The sequence below is a fragment of the Mustela nigripes genome, chromosome 1 (genome assembly GCF_022355385.1).
Source record: "Mustela nigripes isolate SB6536 chromosome 1, MUSNIG.SB6536, whole genome shotgun sequence".
Taxonomy (NCBI): domain Eukaryota; kingdom Metazoa; phylum Chordata; class Mammalia; order Carnivora; family Mustelidae; genus Mustela; species Mustela nigripes.
This window is the reverse complement of record NC_081557.1, coordinates 171,309,063-171,330,641: the sequence shown is the minus strand read 5'-3', so window position 1 is coordinate 171,330,641 and position 21,579 is coordinate 171,309,063. Positions and strand designations below refer to the sequence as shown.

The 21,579-nt window shown below is 39.9% G+C and overlaps 1 protein-coding gene across 1 annotated transcript in view; it reads left to right on the top strand.

The window, feature by feature from the left end:
- Positions 1–2,959: 2,959 nt before the first annotated feature.
- Positions 2,960–21,579, top strand: part of COL25A1 (collagen type XXV alpha 1 chain) — a 467,761-nt gene continuing 449,141 nt past the window's right edge. The window contains exons 1-2 of the mRNA XM_059377104.1: positions 2,960–3,256; positions 4,379–4,448. Coding sequence (XP_059233087.1) covers positions 2,960–3,256; positions 4,379–4,448 — 367 coding nt within the window. The remainder of the gene's footprint in view (positions 3,257–4,378; positions 4,449–21,579) is intronic.

The following is a 21,579-nucleotide window of genomic DNA, read 5'->3' as shown; positions in this document are numbered from 1 at the left end:
TGGCAACTCCATTTAGTGAGGTGGGAAACAAAGGAAAAAGTAGGGGTTGGAGGTAAGATTCAGGTTAAATTGAATTGCTTATGAGATATCCAGATAGAATTAGCAAACAGGCAGTTGGCTATAAAGAAGTCAGCTTGAGAAGGGGGTTTGGGCTTACAATATGTATTGATTACTCATCAGTTTATGGATGGTAATTGAGAGCACCACCAGAGATTGTGTACAAAGTTAGAAGATGGCACAAGATAAGGATCTAAGGGGACACCTGGGTGGCTCAGTTGGTTAAGCAGCTGCCTTCGGCTCAGGTCATGATCCCGGGGTCCTGGGATCGAGTCCCACATCGGGCTCCTTGCTCCGCGGGGAGACTGCTTCTCCCTCTGACTCTGTCTGCCACTCTGTCTGCCTGTTCTCACTCTCGCTCTCTCTCTCTCTGACAAAATAAATAAAATCTTAAAAAAAAAAAAAAAAGATAAGGATCTAAGGAGCACCAACATTTAGAAAACAGGCAGAGGAAACACCCACACAGGAGACCAAGAAATGGTTAGAGAGGTAATTGGAAAATCAGAAAGATTAAATTAAAAAAAGATTAAATTAAAAATTAAATTAAATTAAAAGAGATTAAATTAAAAAAATTTGTACCTAGTCCTTGGGTGCTATTACTTGGAAACATGTTTAATCACAATTAAATGTGACTTGAAAATTGTTTCCTTATCTATAAAATGGGGCCAATAATTCCTTACTCGTATCACAGGGTTATGAGATTCAAATGAGAAAGTTATTTGAAACTATTTTGTAAAGTGTTACCCCAGTGGTTCTCAAGCTTAAGTTTGCATCAGAATCATTAGGAGGACTCCTTATAACACAGATCTGTTTTTGAATCATCAATACTCATGATTTCTGATTTAGTAGGTGTAGGGAGGGGTCCCAGAATTTGAATTTTGCATAAGCTCTCAGTTGATGATGTTGTCAGTCTGGGACCACCCTTTCAGACTACCACCCTTTCAGTGTCATACAACTGTAAGGAATTTTGGCTTTTGCTTTTACAACACAATTCACCGTTTTCCTTCGATGTTGTGTCTGTTTCCTCCCCTACTCCTTTTTCGTTTCTGTATTTCCATCAACAAAAGCTGAAACATCTTTAGCCCGCTTCATACCTAGCAGTATTCTCTACGCCTGTGAAAGACGAGCTACGCGCAGTATTTCCTTGTTCACATTAATGAGCATCGACCTGACATTAGCTTGATTAAGATAGTATTTCCCGTGGGGAGGAGGAGATAAGAAGAGACTTTTTTGGAGTAAAAGATGAGAATTTCTCCCCCCCCCCCGCCCCAAATTAATTAGATGTAAAATGCTACTTATTACCTACTTTCGAAAATCCCCTTAGAGAACTTGTAATTTGATCCAGAGGGCGGAGAGTCAGGTAAGAGGAAAAATTGACCTCATTCTTCAGTCCTTTCCTAAATCCTGAGAAATGTGTGTACCTCCACGCTCCCTTTTTCAATCCCACAAAACGGGGAATCAGGAAAAAGCATTAGCACCCTAGTACAGACTAGAACACCGAGCGGGGAGGAGACTCAGCCCCATCAAGACAGGAGGAAACTGGGGGAGGGGAGAGAAAACTTCCCCCAGTCGGAGACTCTACTGCGCGGCCTAGGGAAGAGGAGGGAAGTGGGGACATTTACCTCAGGAGTCAGTCAGACACTTCGCCTCGGGGCATGTGGGGAAGTGAGGGAGGAGAGGGGGAAAGGTTGCACCGGAGCGAAATCGCAACAGCTCCCGCCGCTGCTTTTGAGTGAAGATGTACAGAGCTAGAGCTTTCTGCTTCGCTTCTTCCCTCCCGGAGGCCATGTCTCCATATTTAACAGGGATAAAGAAGGGGCGCTGGGCCGTGTCAGGATAAACCAGAGTTACCGCCTTCCCCACAGTAGACCCCGCTACGGCCCCCGGCCCAGGCGGGAGATGTGGCCTTAGGGGACGCTGAAGTTACTCCGTGGAGGGGGAGGAGCCGCCAGGCTCCCCTCCAATCACGGCGGCCGCTTCCTCTATTTGCATGTATTATGCTAATGAAGACCTCCCGCTCAGCTCCCTCCCGAGCTCTCCGCCCCCTTGGAGGGTCTCCGGCGGAGCCCGCGGGCAGGGCGAAGGTGAATACATTATGCTAATGAGGCGGGCTTCTGCCGGGGCTTGGGAAGGGGGGCGCAGTGCCGCGGGAGCCGGGGGCCGGAGGCCAGGCGCCGGGAGGGGGGTCGGGGGAGGAACGTCGCGCTCGGAGCGCGCGCGCACTCACACACACTCACACACGAGCATCCCGAAGGGTATTTAAGGCTCGCACACGCGAGGCTGCGGAGATACTTCGGGCAGCCGCGACTCGAGCCTCGCCACTCGAATTTGCAGTCCTTAGGTTATTTCGTTTTCCTGTCTTCCCCCCCCTTAGCCATCCCTTTTGCGCGGCGCTCTCGCGGTCTCCCTCAGCCATTCTGCCTGAAGCTGAATCTAGGTGGCAAACAGGTCGGCGTGCGGAAAAGCACTGAATAGGTAGAAATAAGGCAAACTAACGGAGACGCAACAGGTCGGGGGCTCGGTGGCGAGGGAGAGCGGCGGCCCCTCGCTGCGCCTCTCGCGCAGTCCCTTGGCCCCTGGGCGGCCGTTCTCGAGGACCCCTTCCGAGGTGTCCGTCCTCTGAGGGGCCAGGAGGGCCAGCCGGGAGGGTTTCATTCCGGTTTTTACCTTTTTGCCACCAGTCCTCGGACTGAGGGTGCTCTTCAAGAAAGCGGAGAGGATGGTCCACGTCTGCTGGTGTCGGCGCTGAGGAAAGCGGAGCTCCATCTCCGCGCCCGATCTCCGCCAACTAGTTGTGCAGCCACCCAGACTGAACTTTGGAGAAATCGTCCTTCTTCCCTTTCAAGATTCTTGGAAGTGGTAGAGAGTGGGAGGCGAAGCCGAGGCAGCTGATCCCTCAACGATGCTGGTGAAGAAGCATGCAGGGAAAGGTGGGGGTCGGGAGCCAGGCTCCGAGGACCCGAGCCCCTCCAGGCAGCGTTGTGCCTGGACCGTGCCCCCCTGCACCGCCCTGTCGGCCCTTCTGTCGGTGGTGGCCGTGATGTCTTGTCTGTACCTGGGGGTGAAAACCAACGACCTCCAGGCTAGGATCGCTGCTCTCGAATCCTCAAAAGGGGACCCTTCCATCCATCTGCTTCCCGATGGCCTGGATCAGCTCAAAGCAATGGTGCAAGAGAAAGTGGAGCAACTTCTGGCTCAGGTGTGAAAGGCTGGGGTATTTTGCACGTGGATAATACCTTGCACGCGTGTACAGGACCGGCCTCTACCCTTACTGTATGCATACTTGGTGTGGCTGGGTGTGCATACGCTAGGCGACCATCTATGCTCCCTGTAGCATATATTTGTATATGCACATCCTTTGATATCACCCTCTGTGTCTCTATCATCTTCCTTCACTCTTAATGTTTGCATGCTGAGCAAATAGGAAGGACTGAAAGAGAAGGGAAGGGTGCCCAGAATGGCAGGGTGGCATTTTATCTCTTTTTAGTTTTCTAGAGTGACATAAGAATTTCTTCCAATCTTGTGGAGAATATTCCTTCCAGAGATAACATGGGTTATGTCCTTCATATGTTATAAGAAGGTTAGTGCCATAGGTGTTATTAATACACAAATGGTAATCACTTTTAAAAGTGAAATAGTCCTATATGTAGTTTTTAGGTTATTTCACACATGAAATGTTTTCGTATTCAGTATTTAAAAAGAAAAAAAAATGCAAAAAAAAAGAAAAAAGAAAAAAAATGCAGCTTCATTTTTTTTTTTTTTTTTTTTTTATGAAGGATACAATGGTAGGGATGTTAATGCGTGTAGAGCCATTACAGTTGAGAGTTGAAAGGAATCTAGGTTACATTTATCACAACCAGGGGCAGCATTAGACTAGAGTGAGGGGGTTTTCTGAAACTTGCTCTTCCAACAGAGAGGCTTTTTGGCAGTGGTTGCTGTGCAGTGTGATAAGCAGTTGACCTTCATGTATAAGATAGTGGCTGTTTTAAAGCCCATAGCTTACCTAAAACTACAGGGTGTTAAAGCTGGGTTTTTGCATTGACTATATATGCTTGAGCTGAGGGAGAAAGAGGAGGGTGGTGGTAGTTGAGGAATGGAGGAAGAAATTGTACAAGTCCAGCAGTCTTGATACAGTGTCAGTAGTCATTTCTTTTTTTAGGGCTTGGGTACTGTTACCTTTTGACTAAAGTCCAAGTACATATGTAAATGTTAGTTATGCAGGCTCTCAAATGCTGGTAAATCAAGCATATGGCCAGAGAGTTTCTGAAGAATCCATTTCTCTACCATGCTACTGATGATAATACCTCTTCTTTTCCTACAGAAATCCTATGAACATATGGCTAAAATAAGAATTGCAAGAGAAGCACCTTCAGAGTGCAACTGCCCAGCAGGTAAAATGGAACTTATTTCACAAGGTTTCCTCCCTAGCAGAGCATTTTTAAAACCGAAGTCCGGTATCTGTCAAGTCTACCTGTAATAATAGTAAAGAAAGAATGCAGGCCCAACTGACTTTAATAAAATCAGCATGTCTCAGTCAAAAGAATGGCAAATAAAGCCCCAAATATTATTTGAAGCAGCATACTGAGGCCTGTTATGGGGAAGCAGGGGAGATAATCACCACGGAAAATACAGGCAAGATGGCACGCAAGGACAAAGTTCTTGGACTCACAGATTGAAAAATATTCTTCCTTTTTATTCAGTTTTCATGTCTGTGGTCAGAAGGACTGCAGAACATGTTAGATTCTGAATTCCCTGGTGGCCAATATTGCATTAGTACAGATTTCCATTTGTTCCCTTTGACATACGGTTATGCTAGTAAATTACCTTAACATCCACACCTGCATTTATTCTTTTCTATCAGAAATGTTCTCTCTTCTACCCTACAGCTAATGACGAGGACTAAAAGGAAATTAGTTCTTTATCTTGAGCTTCTCATTTCAAACAATTGTGTTCTTGATGACGTCTCAGAAAAGGCCATTATATCTTTTCAATTTTCTATGTAGCGTTAGGGAACTGGACTCATGACAGCATATTAACAGAAAGATGAAGAAGAGAGACATCAATGAATAAAAACCCTGGTGTAATCATTAAATCTACATTCACAGACCTCTGAGGCTTGGTAGTCAGTCAACTGTAGATCTGACAGTTTAGGAGCCAATGAATGTATCCACTGAAAAATATGTAGTGGATTGAACTGATAGAAGCCATGAAAATCTCCTATGAGTCTTGAGATTTTTATTTCAGATAAATGTCATTAATGCGTTTATGAGTATTTTCATTTTTTCCATCATCACTTATAGAAAAATGAGTCTGTTACATTTTCTTTAGTGTTCAGGAACATGATACCTTAGATACTTATATTCAGAAAGGCTAGATCCTGTATTTTTTTCATATTCTGAGGTTTTTTTTTTTTTTTTTCTCATAATAACTTATCTTGACATAGCTAAACCAGGCACCATGTTTAGACGTTTCAAATGTCAACTCCTGGTTGTATAGTATAAAAATTTTATTATTTATGTTCTGCTACCTTGTTGACCATAATGGAGCTGTATTTTTTTTTTTTTAAGGAAGCCCTTTCAATTGAGAAGACATATATATTAGATAACAAGAAAACATTGGACATTGTAGGTTTCATTCTTGGTTGTTTTGAGTTGGGAAAGACCTCAGAAGTTAGAAATTCAAGGAAGGCACTTTTCTAGTGCAGGAATTAACTTCCAACAACCTCATCAGCCTCTAGGGATTATTTAAATTCCCAAGACAGTTGGTACAGTACTTCACTGATCATACCACTTAGAGTCCAGAATTTTCTGTATACAGTATTCTTGTTAGCTATGTGAAAAATTCCTAGTGTTTGATTAATAGGATTCTTAGTGAAATTGGTAAAAAGCAGGAAAGTGACAACCACAGCACTGAGTTGTTTTTTGTGGTTAAATCTGCTTCATGATGTTTGATTAAGTTATTGAGGTCTAATTTGTAATCTGGAGGGAAACCATTACAGTTAGAGTTTACCTTATATTATCTTGGAATATCATTTTGAATGCTTTTCTTAACATATTAATTTAATAATAAATGGTGATTTTGCCATAATAACATAAATAAATGATAAATAGTGATTTCCTCCACTTTTTTTTGGCCCTCACTAATGGCTGCTTTACTTTCTTGCCACCACTAGAGCTCCACATTACATCAGTTTTCACCAGGTTACTTGCCAGGTAACCGTTTGAAGGTGTGAATTCCAAACTGCAAAATCCAACAGGTTTCCTGCTAAACAAATCACTACCATAGATATACTTTTTTCTGCTTGTGGAATAATTAGGCATCATCAAAATAAAGGCATTATGTTAAAAATAGTACACTGGGGGAAAACTAGTTATTTTGAATTATGGTTAGTGAGGTATTGTCTTAGGGAATGAAAGGCCTGGCCAAGCGGATTAGAAAGGAGATAGAGAGTTTCCCACCTGGTTTGGCTTTAACCCTGGTTTGCAGTGACTAAGAGTTGTCACCCAGACATCTGTTTGTAGGGCAGAGTGAGACAAGTCTGTGACCTCAGCTCAGTTCCTGTGGACAGATGCCCACCCCTTGAAGTTGACACTCTTGTTGACAGTCTCCACCACAGAGCCAAGGACTGATAGCAAAGTTCTAGTGCTGTGTTGTTTGTGTTCACTTTAATTGCTCTCGATAGAACTCAGTCCGAGAGGTCTATCCAGGTAGGCTATAAGGAAGTCTTAGAATTTATACTCCCCCCCCTTTTTTTTTTAACATAGGAAGGAACTTTTGTGGGAGAGGGATGGGAAAGACTCTTCTTGGATGGTTTATAATTATAGGGGAAGGACTCATTGACTCTTCCCATTTACTCTTTGCTTCAGAGTTCAGTATTAGTAATCTCCGATTTACAGGTGGAGAAACTGGACTCAGAGAGGGTGACTGACTTAGCATAGTTAAGGCAGGGTCAGGATTCATGCCCACATCTGACAAAATCAAAAGCACAAAGTCTAATGAACCACAGAGAATGAATATAGGTTTTGGAGCTAGCAGGGTTGGAATCCTGGGTCTATCACTAAATAACCATGGGGTTGTGGTCAAACTTGTCATGTTCTAGGTACCTCACCTGCAAAAAAGTGGTTTATACTACCTTCCTCAGAGATTGATAATTTACCTAAAATGTGGCTTCTTTGTGGTTATTCATTAGATGATAGCAGTTATTCTTTTTAGTATATTGTATACTACATAACTCTAACCTGGTCCATGGGGGCACATGATATAGGTGGAAAATCTGAGCCCTGGAAATGTATATAGCTTGCCCAAAACCCAATGGCTAGTTAATGGCAGGTTTTGGATGAGAATACTATGCTTAATTAAGCAAATATATCTGTAGATGTATTCATGCAGATAATCAAATGAGTCAGTATCTCTTAGTGCTACATCAATGGAGACTGGTTCTTTGCACATTTTTGTGTTAATCTACTAAATTATTCTTACCAAATTTGAAGGAAAAACTTTTGGCCTTGTAGGTAAACCATGATGGAAGTAGATAGAATTTGCTCTTAAAAGAGTATGAGGTTATGTCTTTACCATTTTGATACCAAATGTTTTCTAAAAGAAGTGCTTCAACTGTCTGACTCATTTTCACACTTATTTTTTAACAGCTTTATTAAAGTATAATTTATATTTACCCATTTTAAGTGTCTGAATTTAAAAAATTTTTTAATTTTAAAAATAAATTTATGGAGTTGGGCATCCATTGCCATAATCTAATTTTAAATCACCTTCGTTGCTCCCTGAACATTTACATTTACTTTTTTCATGTGCTCAGGGGAAACTCTATTTTTTGAATCTCTGCTTTAAAGAAACCCTGAAATAAAATTTAAAAAACCATATGAAGTGAAGCTCTGCTTAGCATAACATTTGAGTTAGTAGTAGCTGAACCATAGAAATTCAGCTGGCATCTGTGTCTTAGCCTCTGTAAAACTTGACACTCATAGGAGAGAATAAATTGGCTGTTTGCTATGGCTATAGAATCTTGTTTGGGTTTTGTTCTTGGAGTCCTACAAGTATGTATAAACCAGGCATATTTATAGGAGGGTCTCTGTGTTCCAACTGGTAGAGAACACTGGAAGCCAGGCAGCCAACCAAAAGATGTTTAGATCAGACATATTTCTGTACTCTACTCGTTAGAGTAGAGTAGTGTTGTTTGCCCAGGATATTAGATATAAGAACCTCTGTATCGTAATGGACAGAGAATGTGGATGGGTAATAAAGAATCCAGTTATAATCCTGGCTTTGTCATTAACATGTTATACAATCTTGGGCAAGTCATTTCCAAGAATGACTTTTATAGACTCATTTCATAGCCCCAAAATAGGAGTGTGGACTAGAATGATTTTCAAGTGCATTTGTTGGTTCTCTAGGTATAAAGAGTCTGCTGTATGCCAAATGGTACACGAGGTACTGGAAATACGCTGATGAACCAGACACACTTGGGGTCTGCCCTCATGGAGCTTACAGTTCAATGAGGATGACAGGCAGACATTTATTTTTAAATGACCTGAATGTACAGTCATGACAAGTGTGACCAAGAAAAAGGACTGTGTTCTTTGGAGCACATGCCCACGATTTCTTTCATGTTGTAACTACTAAGGACTTTTTTGTTCTGTTCTTTTCTGGGGCGAAGGGTAGGTGGGTGGAGAAATTCACAGTAGGAGAAATCACAATATAAGAAAGTCTGGCTTTTGATTACAAATAAAAGCTCTAGTAATGGAAAAAAGCTGCTTTGCATAACCTCCCCTGGCTTTTGGCTTTCTGAGAACTTATGGTCAGATGAAGGTGCACTGAAACCAGACTTACCTACACTGATCTCCAACTGAAGCAAAAAAGGGACTTCAGTTTATCAAGTCTTGTGGTAAATAGGATGGTGATTTATTCTTCTACATTTTTTCCCTGAAAACAGTAAGATTTGGGTTGAATAACAGTCAGAACTTCCTGCCTGGTGGTCCTGAGCAGTGTTCTTGGACCTGGTTCCTCTCCGTTCACTGACAATGAGGAAATGGAGCACAGCAGTCCTCTGTGTGGGGAGTGTGACTAGAGATAATAAAGACACAGTACATAATTTTTGAGGTCCCCATACACTCTGCAAGTCTGTGAAAATGATCGTGTCCAAAAGAAGCATAAATGTAGGCAAGTAAGAGTATCTGATTCATGTATGTGAGTGATGCAACCTCCAGTGGCTGGCTTCATGGCATCTCCCCCAGTTTTTTGTAGAAACAAATACTAATTGTACTTTAAGGTTGTGCACCCTTTTCCCATCATAGGAGAAGACCTTTATATTACCTTGCCAGCAGAAATTTACTTTATCATGTAAAATGTGTATTTCCCACTAACATGGTTTTTCACTTATGCGGTACATTTTTCCTAACCAGCTGCACAATGAATGGAAAGAGTGCATCACGTAAAGGGCATAATAATATGTAGATATTCAATTATGCAAGGTAAAGAATAGTCAGAAATGGTTTGCAGAAAGAAAGCAAATTAAAATGCTATACATGCTATTTAAATGAGAATAGCAGGCTCTCCTCTCCTTTGGTGAGGCCAGACAATACGGTGGGACCTCGAAGCAGCTCAGAGCATTCATGCTGAATGGCTTCTGTCCTAATGAGGACAACAGTTTGGGTGTAACACTTTCAGTGGGTCCAGTAATGACAGCTGGCAAAATGCCCTGTCACCCAAAGGACCAGCGACAAATTGCCTCTTGAAGCAATGTTCTTGCTTCTTAGTTTCTCTTCTGTTTTCTCTTGTCTCAAAGTTACTAAAAAGCAAATTCTTGAGATCTTCTTTTCTCTGACTTACCTGGGTAATTCTGTTTTTCCATGAACTGGGAGCTACTTAAGGAAAGGGTATACATTCTAAATAGAGGTCAGTTCTTTCCAGCTCATTTGATGAATGTGTAGGTAGAAGTAGCCTTACTGGGGCATCATAACATTTTACACTTCCGGACTGGTTTCTAACTGCAAAATTAACTGTGTGGTATTTTAAAAAACACTATTTGAATGTCAAAACAAGGAATGAAGGAATGAAGAAGGAGGGCATCCTCTCATAGACAAAATTAGGCAAATGGAGAGCTGGTGGGGAAACATGCCAGATAAATGAGGACTGTTTTACGTTGGGGGGGGGCGTTTCCTGCTTCGGGGGTACCTCACTAGACACTCATCAAAAGAACATCAATCTTTGTTATCTTGAGAGGAAACCATCCAAAACCTATTAAGAAAAAGTGGTTTTATTCTGTCCAGCCACTTTATACGCATTATTTGGTGATTTGATGGAAGCTGAGAATGAGAAAACAATGCATGAGTTGGTCTGGGCTTTCGGCTGTAGCCCTGTATGTGACAGCTAAACACAGAAGCATCTCCACACTCCCTGATTTGCCAATATGGGTGAAGTTCCATGCCACGGTTTAATGAATCATAATAGTTAACACATTCCCTTACCCATCAAGGTGTGGTAACAGTGACTATGGCATACCTGCATATTAAAATTCTTAGGTATGTATCATTGTTTCATTTGGGAATGTGTTCAGCACTATCACAGTTAAAAAATATTTTAAATTGACTTTTAAAAAGGAGGACTGCAGGAGAGTGGGAAGCAGAAGTAAGTGGAATTGCTTACAAATGAAAATCGAGCACTTTCCATTGTTACCATACATTCTTTTAAAGGACTGTTCTGTTAGTCATTTAAAGATCGGCTTTCTTTAAGAAATGCCACCAGATGTCAGGCACCTTCCCTCTGTGACCACAAGGAGGAGGAACTGAGCTGAACAGTGGGACTTCTGTCCGTTCCTTCCCGGTTAAATTCCTAGCTGATTTCTTGACTTCTGTTTGCAATGGAAAAGATTAATGGAGGAAGCAGGTAATTTCTTCCATCTATATTTGAACACTAGACTATCCTATGAGCTTTAAGATATTTAAAACAATCTAGTGAATTCCACACTTGTATTAGTCAAAAGTTTGGTTCTTTAGTAGATAAATTCACTGATAGGAACTTAAGGCCAGTATTCCAATAGCTAGAATAAAGGAACTAAATATAATTGAATATACCAGTTGAGGATTTGTGCCCATCTTTTGTAATTTCTAAGAATCAAGAATCATTTGGAATCACTATCATGATTTTGACATCATTTCATCTGTTGTGTCCATTTCAACTTCAGTTACCATATGATAGTTGAAATGTGTTCCTTATTTTTCTCATATTGTATTCCTTAGCCTGATTGCTTAGTCTGATTGCCAGGAATGCCAAAAACTGTGTCTGTTCGTTTGGATATTAGTAATTTAGATTTTAGAAACTCTGGGCTCCTGGGTTATATATACAAACGTTTTTATTCTTATATTTGAAATGTGGTCAGCACATATTTACATACAATTTTCACATTTAGGCTAAGTGGCTGAATAAATCGGATGAATTGTGGCCAGCTCTAGTTTGCACATTATGGTAATAATGAGAATCAGAATATATCTCACTGGAAGTAGCCTGGCTGTGGCGAGGGTAGAGTCTGTTTTTCTTTCTTTAGCAAAAGTTCACATGTAAGAGGAGGAAAAGAAGAGGAGGAAAGGAAAGAATATATCCCATAATCTCTTGGAATCATATTGCTTTACCTTCATTTTTAACAAGCCTGGTCTTTTAGAGTTCTTATTATAATGTAAAGGGAGTCAGAAGAATTCTCCCTTATAGCTCTGTCTCCAGCATTCTGTTTGGCTTCTTGTAACAGTGAATGGGAGAAAAAAATCTCTTAGGAGTTCCTCCTTCAAGTCTGTTACAGGTCCAGAATTGTGTTCTTATTTTTGATCCTTAAGATGCTGGAATAAAATATCTAGCCTGGAAAACTGATACAGTTCTTTCCCAGCATTCCTGTATCTTCAGTCAGTTGTGGCAGCTGTCAAAGGTAAGTTGTTTGTATAACCCTTCTAGGAGTTATGAAATTCCAGTTTGTGTCTTAGGGACTCTAGAATCCAGCCAGCATTATTTAGAGCATTATATAGATCATATCTTACATGATATGATCATAAGGTAAAACTTTTCCACAAAGCACCCCCAAAATGACTTTTTGACCTTAAAGTCACACCAGAATTGCTGGCAAACTCTAGGGGTAAGTGAACTTTGGAAAACTAAAAATCATTTTTTACTGAAAGAATTAAAGCTCAAGGTCTGAGCAGATGAAGCTATAATGGAAACACGCTTCTTAAATAACTGCCTTTCTGGGGAGAGTTATCAGTCTGGTTGGGGATTCAGATGAGTGAAGTGGGTCAAAGATCAGGCAACTCTTGTGGGCAGATCCTGACCTTAACTGCTAAGTGGTCTCATGGTATATTGTATTCTACTTCCTGAGGGAGTGGGTTGGGAGTCCGTATCTACCAATGTCATTTTTGATCTCCATGGTCAGGGTTCTGGTTTGTATCTGTGTACCTCTAGGGCTTATTGTAGAGTTCGCTACAGAAGTTACTCTATAAAAGTTGATATAATGGAGATCTTTTATTGTGGTTTATCTCTTTGCATATACTAATATTCTTATCCCCATGGCTTTTTAACATTTTCTCTGAGGGTTTTGTGAGCCATAATGTATTAAAGCTAATACAAATCTCAGAGATCAAATAAAGTAGTTCAGGGGTTTTCCAACATTTCTTAAAGAGGCTGAACTGTTTAATCTTATGAGGAAACTCAGTAAATAAAATCAGATTCAATGTTCGCTATACTGATTGACCTCAGAGGTGTGAGGGGACAGAGGCCAACACCCTACATGTTCTTTCTTTCTGCCTCCCAGCCCCCTCCCCCATGGTAGCCCCTGAGCTATATCCAAAAAACCTTAGGACTCCATAGGATACTGATAGAAAATCACTGGGAGTCCAATCCCCGGTGTGATCTCTCAGCTCCCATGTCTAAGGAGACCACACACTTGTTAACATAGAACTAGTCTCAAAAATTCTGTACCTGGAAACATTACTGGGAATGATAGAGGCAAAGTTATATATTAAAAGTGGATAGAATCTCTCCTGCCCCTGCCTGCCTCTCTGCCTACTTGTCAAATAAATAAATTAAAGAAAAATGAATAGAATCTAGAAATGACTATTAATGTCATATTGTCTCTTTCCTGGATTGTAGGGGTTCAGCAAGGGGGTGTAATAATGGTAGGAGTACTGGAAAGCTGGGGAGGGGCACTGTGTGACTAGAAAAATCAGTATCCCACCTCATTATTTCTCTTAAATTCACTCATTTTTCTAAGCCTTCAAGTCACAATATTATTCTTGTTTATTTATAAGTTTTCTGTGCTTTTTCAAATTTCTTTCTTTGTGTTTTTATTCTTTAATTCTAGATATTAATATCCGGCCTTATCACCAAGCTATGGCAATCTATTGCCTTTTACAATACATATAAAGCAGTTGCTTTTTTAATTGATGGTTAATACTTAGTTTATACAGTGGTATATGAAAAATAACTATCCCTCAAGTTGTATATTGTGAGAGAGTTGTTATGAAAGATGCTTCTAAGATCGTTGAGATTTTTTTACTTGATTTGATTTGTGTGTTAAACTGATAATGTTTATGTGTTAAGATTGAAATTTGCAGTACAATGAGAATATATGAATTGGGCATTTTTGTTTAAATAATAAAAGAAAAAAGTTTAGGAATGAACAACAATATTTTATCCAACAGTGAATTATATATACAGTATATTTCACAGAGAAAGTGTAAATCTGGCTACAATCATACTGTAACAAGTCTGCAAAAGGTAATTTGAAAGGCAATGTTCTACCTTCCATTGAAATGAATGTCCACTGTCATCAGTAATGCTGTTTACCATTTGAGTAGCTACTTGTGGACAGTAGTTTGGCCAAGTGTAACACCTTCCTCAGTTGTCTTATTGGACAGATAATAGAATGGCGCAGCCACCGCACAAGTGATTGAGCTTTGGTGAGTGATTTATTTTCTCTTTAATACGTAATCTCTACCTATGGACTTCTGGGAAGTCTTGGAGGAGAAAAATTACTTTTCTTTTTTAAACTTAACTCTAGTTACTTTGGCTTCTAAGAGAGGACCATTTCAGTAAAGCAGCAAAGATAGGAAGGCTGACTAGGTACTAAAGGTTGGAGAGATCATATATACCAACCAAAGCTATCATAAGCTGGAAAAAAGAGGTTTTTTGTTTTTAAAGATTTTATTTATTTGTCAGAGAGAGAGAGAGAGAGAGAGGGAGAGAGAGCGAGCACAGGCACAAGGCAGACAGAAACAGAGGGAGAAGCAGGCTCCCCGGTGAGCAAGGAGCCCGATGCGGGACTTGATCTCAGGACGCTGGGATCATGACCTGCTTAACCAACTGAGCCACCCAGGCATCCCTGGAAAAAAGAGGTTTAACTGAACAAACTCCATGGTCTACATTTACTTCCCAAGTCCTACAGTTATGCTGACAACTTCCCAGAAGTTTAAAAAGCGAGACTAACAGTGGTAGCTTAGTACTACTATATATGTTATGCATCTGGAAATGTTTAATAAAGGAAAAACACTAGCACTGAGAAAGTACATCCATAAAGAAACGAGGGCTTTTATGTTCTTGTATATAGTTTCCTTCTGTGCAAAGTTATTTAACGCTCTAAATTTCAGCTTCTTCTGAGGATAGTTTCCTGATATTGGCTTGGTTCTACAGTCAAGTTCTATATGGGGAATGCTATGAGTTGGTAAAATTTATGTTACCATTTTTACAGCATTAAAAAAGTAATTAATTTATTTTTATGCCAAAACCATCCTTGAATTGGGAGGTCTGAGGTATCCTTCCTGTTTTCTATGTGTAAGCCCATAACACATTAGACTCAGAATGTGTTTTATTCTTTTAAGCCTTTCACGTGTTTGAGCAGAAAACCTTTGCTTCTAGTAACAGTCCTCAAGAAGGAAACCCAGGTAAAGGGATTTTCTAATCAGTCACACTTACCCTTGTATTATGCATCATTCATCATTTTTTTCATCATTTTCAATTTGTTACAAATTTCCACTTTTAACTGTGCCAGTGGTGTTTTGAACATTCACATGGCTTTCACAATTACAGGATGTTTTGAGAAGAATAATGTTCATTGAATTCCTGAAAACCAAGAGCAAACTTAGCAAACACACCATGACGCTTTGTCAGGGTCTCAATGAACAGGCATTTCCCTGATGTGATCTGTGGTTGGCAAACAGAATAGACAGAATTGCCTTTGGGAGGTAACTATGTATCTATGAAACTACAAACACAGAGGATCTTCCATATTCCTAACTGAGTCGAGGAGTCCGTCTGCTCTCCTTTCTATGTTCCCTTTCTCCCTTGCCTTCTCTAACATGAACAAAAGCTCTATTTTGTCCCCATTCCATTGGTGACACTGATTAGTTTATGGACTACCTCCAATTTGTTCCATTAGGGACATTATCACCTTTGGGTCTCAAAACCTCTATGCCTTTCCTGGGCAAGAGCTATTATGATGAAATCCAGCAGCATAACTGAGGAAATAATGAATGGGTAAAGGTCAATACTTCTCCCGAATTTTCAAAAGGAACTAATTGTTTGCTCAAAAATTACTGCTAAAGGTAATTTCCAATAAGGTAAAATCACGACTTTCATAGAGATATAAAATAAACATGTGTTAAAGATTTTACTTAAATCATTAAAGAAGTAACTGATAAGTTACTTTTAACTTTTAACTGATAAGTACCTTTTAATTAGTTCAAAGGAGAATTTAAAAACCAGTCACATTTATAGTTCTAGAATATTGAAATTGATGTGCAAATGGAAGCAAAACCAGACTTTTTCCAAAGTGAGGGAAGGATGTCAGTGGAATTTAGTCATAAAGAATTTGCATGTCTATGACAAGAGTTATTTTGCTTTGCTATTAGGTTATCTACAACTTATGATTTTATTTTATTTTTTCAAGATTTTATTTATTTATTTGAGAGAGAGAGAGAGAGAGAGAGACCGTGAGAGAGAGAACACAAGCAGGGGGAGTAAGAGTGGGAGAGGTAGGGAGCCCAATGTGGGGTTTGGTCCCAGGACCCTGGGATCATGACCTGAGCTGAAGGCAGAAACTTAACAACTCAGCCACCCAGGCACTCCTACAGCTTACAATTTTAAATAGCTCCCAAAGAATCAGAATTAGATAAGTGGGAAGGGCATGTTCTAGACAAGGCACAATTTTCCACTGACACACATATTTCCCTCTACTAATGCAACTTTACAGGAAAAAAATTCTTTAAGTAAGCAAAGAAAAAAAAAATTTTTTTTTTTTACACTCTTCAGTGTAGTAATGGTTGTTTATTAACCTGTCTCTCTCCCTGTTGTTATCTTATGGGTTATATGGTACTTAATTTTCTTAGTGTTGCTAAAATTCATTATTCAAAGGACAGTTCCTTTCACTGTAGCTTTACATACTGTATGCAGTAGCCCCATGAGAATTGTGCTGATTCCTAGGCCTGAAGGACTGGTATGAGTTGCAGAAGTGGACTTTAAATACCTAACACTGAATATTTGTTTACGGTAATAGACCACTTTGGAAGACTCACCTTCTTGTATTTCAGTATCAGGGAGTAGTTTCATTAATGTTAAAGAATGAGTTGCCGACCTTACCTTTGTGCTTTGGGATACTGTATCCAGGCAATTATATTATTTATATAGGCTTATCCGCTGTGAGCATGTGGTTACTGTGGGGATTTTGTGCTGTTATTTCAGCCTTTTGCCTCCCTCTTCAAATACGGACTAGTTTGGCTTTTCCTTGGGCACTCCTCTCATATTCATGTGCTGTTGCTTCAAACGACTGGTCTTTAGTCCATACTCTAAGCTATATTTGCTTTGCCAGTTCCTTGTCCTGCTGGCCTCTGCCTTGTTTGATCTCCCACTGCTTCTGCGTATACCAGCTCACACGTTTACTTTATCTGCCAGCACCCAAAACAGCTCAGCCTCAGCGGCCGGGCATGGATGCTTTTCTCTGCTCCCACCTGTTTCAGTAGCTAAACACTTTTTGGCTCAGCTCACTGAGATTTTGTCAGAAGAATAGCTGACGCTAGATTAATGGCCCTTCCTACACATTCTAGAAAGAGTCTTTTTGAATGGCAGCCAGAGATGGGTGGGGATACATTGAGATCACATGGTTATTGGTCGTTTTTTGTAGAGTGAGACTTATCTTTGTGCAGAAGCAGCTTTTTATCTGAAGGTCTCATATTACTAGGTAGGGGAGAGAGTTAATTATAAATCTTAAATATTTTAGATATTAGTCTCTGAAAAGTACATATTGTGGGTGGTAACTGATTTACGGTATTACCTAACTCCGGTCAACTCTGACAAAGGTGAAAGGATCATGGTTATATTAGTTTTTATTTTTTTTTAAAACAGAATTTCTTTCTTTTTTTTTTTTTTTAAAGATTTTATTTATTTATTTGACAGAGAGAGATCACAAGTAGGCAGAGAGGCAGGCAGAGAGAGAGAGAGGAGGAAGCAGGCTCCCTGCTGAGCAGAGAGCCTGATGCGGGACTCGATCCTGGGACCCCGAGGTCATGACCCGAGCCGAAGGCAGCGGCCTAACCCACTGAGCCACCCAGGTGCCCCTATATTAGTCTTTTGAAAGTCTTTTTGTTCACTTAAATGATAAAGTACTTATGATTAAGTATTAAATGATAAAGTCATTTACTATGGGCTATACCCTGTACGGTGTACCTTATTATTTAAAGAAATTGTAGGCTGCAAAGCTCTGGTGGAGGAATTATGGTATCAGAGATGCAGACTGAAGATTGAAAGAGAAGGAAGAGCTATTTAAGTAGATCTTGTAGCCAACTGTATCTCATTTTAATGGATTTAAAATTACAATGATAATTGTTATTTGGGCTCATAATTCCAGTTCATTTACTTTCACAATTTCAAAAATAGCAACATGTTATTAGAGAAGATGATATTTGAATTTATTTTACTTTCTTCTAAGAAAATTGAGAATGTTCTTTAATGAATACTAAACTTTGCAGAAATGCTGATGGCATTTCAGTTAGGTGGTTTTTATGAAGAAAAATGATCTCTGTCAGTTGTTAGGTCAAGGGCAACATTTTTAACCCCTTCCCAGGCTACCTTTCATGGCAGTTATTTTTAAGAAGACTTATAGGCTCTCTTGAACATCAGTTCAGATTCTATGATCATGTTTTCTAGTGAAGATAGAATCTCTGGGTCTTGGCTAGACTCCCTTGGGTTATAAAAAATAGAGATGCATTCAGGTGGCCTTAAGCAATAGTGGTACAGGGATTGTTAGCTTTGTCACTATTGACATTTTGGGCTGGATAATATTTTTATTTTAAGATTTTATTTACTTATTAGGGAGCGCCAGATGTTTAGAGAGCATGCGTGTGCATGAGCAGGGGGGAGGGGCAGGAGAGAGGGAGAAGAAGCAGATGCTCCCCTGATCAGGGAGCAGAACCTGGGGTTCAATCCCAGGACTCTGAGATCATAACCTGAGCCAAAGGCAGATGCTTAACGGACAGCTCCCCTGGCTCCCCTGTTCTTGTGGGAGGCTGTTCTGTGCATTGTAGGAGGTTTACCAGCATCCTTGGCCTTTTACACGTTAGACGCCACTTGCACTGTTTCTACAACCAGAGACCTCTCCAACATTACCAAATGTCCTCTAGGGGTCACCCCCAGTTGAGAACCTTTCTTTTAAAGATATTCCCCGAATAGGAAGGCAAGAATAGCAATAGCTATGGGCTCCCCTAGAAGAACAGGAAATGGAAGGTGATCAGATCTTTCAGGATATATTGCTTTCCCTCAGCAGGAGGCATTCAATGCAGTGCTCTCCAGGCTTCAGAATTTATCTCTGCTTTTGCTACCTTCGTCAAGCCTGCTTTCCTCTGTTGTCTTTCTGCTGCTGCTTATTTGTTGCCCTCTGGTCAAGGTATTGTTTAAGGTTGACCCCTTTCTTTGTGTTTGATTACACCGTAGTTGTTATTATCAAAGTAAAGCATAGGCCAAGAAATGCAAACATTTGAATTAAAAATGGCACACTGTACCTCATTCTTTGCAGAGGAGTCTAGTGTTTTTTGTTGCTGATGTTTCCTACGCAGGTTGATTTACATCATTGTTTTTAAAGTCTGTAGAGTAACTCTATTGTACTAATGGACCACAATTTATTATTCAATGAGAAAGCAGATCACTTTTTCATGTTCAGATGCTGCTTCTTATTTCCTCTTCTCCAGTGCAGATTTCTTCCTGCACAGCCTCAAATTGTATTTGTGGGAGTGTAATAGATACTTGTTGACTAAATGTATTTTTGTTGTGGTGTGCTGATGACAAATCTTTAACAACTGCTCTCAGAGAAAGTCCTGATTTGTAGCAATTGTAGATTTTCGGGGTGTAAATATCCTACCAAGGTTGCTTTCAAGTTAACGAAGTGACCTTAGGAAGTGAGAAGTTTGAGTGTTTATTAACTTTGCTTTAATACAATTTATTTTACTGTAAGTTCATGTAATTAAAATTATACTAATGACTGTGTTTAACAGTGGGCTTGCAAAATCCTGACAACTGAACAATTAGCTCTCCTGACTCAACTTCTAGCACCCACTGGCTTTGATTGTCTTGTTTCCATATAGAGTGTATTGTTTTTATTTTTATTTTATTTTATTTTTTTAAAAAAATTTATTTTCAGCATAACAGTATTCATTATTTTTGTATCACACCCAGTGCTCCATGCAATCCGTGCCCTCTATAATACCCACCACCTGGTACCCCGACCTCCCACCCCTCGCCCCTTCAGAACCCTCAGATTGTTTTTCAGAGTCCATAGTCTCTCATGGTTCACTTCCCCTTCCAATTTTCCCCAACTCCCTTCTCCTCTCTATCTCCCCATGTCCTCCATGCTATTTGTTATGCTCCACAAATAAGTGAAACCATATGATAATTGACTCTCTCTGCTTGACTTATTTCACTCAGCATAATCTCTTCCAGTCCTGTCCCATGTTGCTACAAAAGTTGGGTATTCGTCCTTTCTGATGGAGACATAATACTCTATAGTGTATATGCACCACATCTTCCTTATCCATTCGTCTGTTGAAGGGCATCTTGGTTCTTTCCACAGTTTGGCGACCATGGCCATTGCTGCTATAAACATTGGGGTTCAGATGGCCCTTCTTTTCACTACATCTGTATCTTTGGGGTCAATACCCAGTAGAGCAATGGCAGGGTCCTAGGGAAGTTCTATTTTTAATTTCTTGAGGAATCTCCACACTGTTCTCCAAAGAGTGCACCAACTTGCATTCCCACCAACAGTGAAGAGGGTTCCCCTTTCTCCACATCTCCTCCAACACATGTTGTTTTCTGTCTTGCTAATTTTGGCCATTCTAACTGGTGTAAGGTGATATCTCAATGTGGTTTTAATTTGAATCTCCCTGATGGCTACTGATGATGAACATTTTTCATGTGTCTGATAGCCATTTGTATGTCTTCATTGGAGAAGTGTTTGTTCATATCTTCTGCCCATTTTTTGATATGATTATCTGTTTTGTGTGTGTTGAGTTTGAGGAGTTCTTTATAGATCCTGGATATCAACCTTTTGTCTTTACTGTCATTTGCAAATATCTTCTCCCATTCCGTGGGTTGCCTTTTTGTTTTCTTGACTGTTTCCTTTGCTGTGCAGAAGCTTTTGATTTTGATGAAGTCCCAAAAGTTTATTTTGGCTTTTGTTTCCTTTGCCTTTGGAGACATATCTTGAAAGAAGTTGCTGTGGCTGATATAGAAGAGATTACTGCCTATGTTCTCCTCTAGGATTCTGATGGATTCCTGTCTCACATTGAGGTCTTTTATCAAATTTGAGTTTATCTTTGTGTACGGTGTAAGAGAATGGTCAAGTTTCATTCTTATACATATAGCTGCTCAGTTTTCCCAGCACCATTTATTGAAGAGACTGTCTTTTTTCCACTGTATATTTTTTCCTGTTTTGTCGAAGATTATTTGCCCATAGAATTGAGGGTCCCTATCTAGGCTCTCTACTCTGTTCTACTGGTCTATGTGTCTGTTTTTATGCTAGTACCATGCTGTCTTGGTGATCAGAGCTTTGTAGTAAAGCTTGAAATCAGGTAACGTGATGCTCCCTATTTTATTTTTGTTTTTCAACATTTCCTTAGCTATTCGGGGTCTCTTCTGATTCCATACAAATTTTTGGATTATTTGCTCCAGCTCTTTGAAGAATACCAGTGGAATTTTGATTGGAATGGCATTAAAAGTATAGTTTGCTCTAGGCAGTATAGACATTTGAACAATGTTTATTCTTCCGATCCAAGAGCATGGAATGGTCTTCCATCTTTTTGTGTCTTCTTCAATTTCTTTCATGAGTGTTCTGTAGTTCCTCGAGTATAGATCCTTTACCTCTTTGTTTAGATTTATTTCCAGGTATCTTATGGTTCTTGGTGCTATAGTAAATGGAATCGATTCTTTAATTTCCTTTTCTGTTTTTTTATTATTAGTGTATAAGAAAGCCACTGATTTCTGTACATTGAC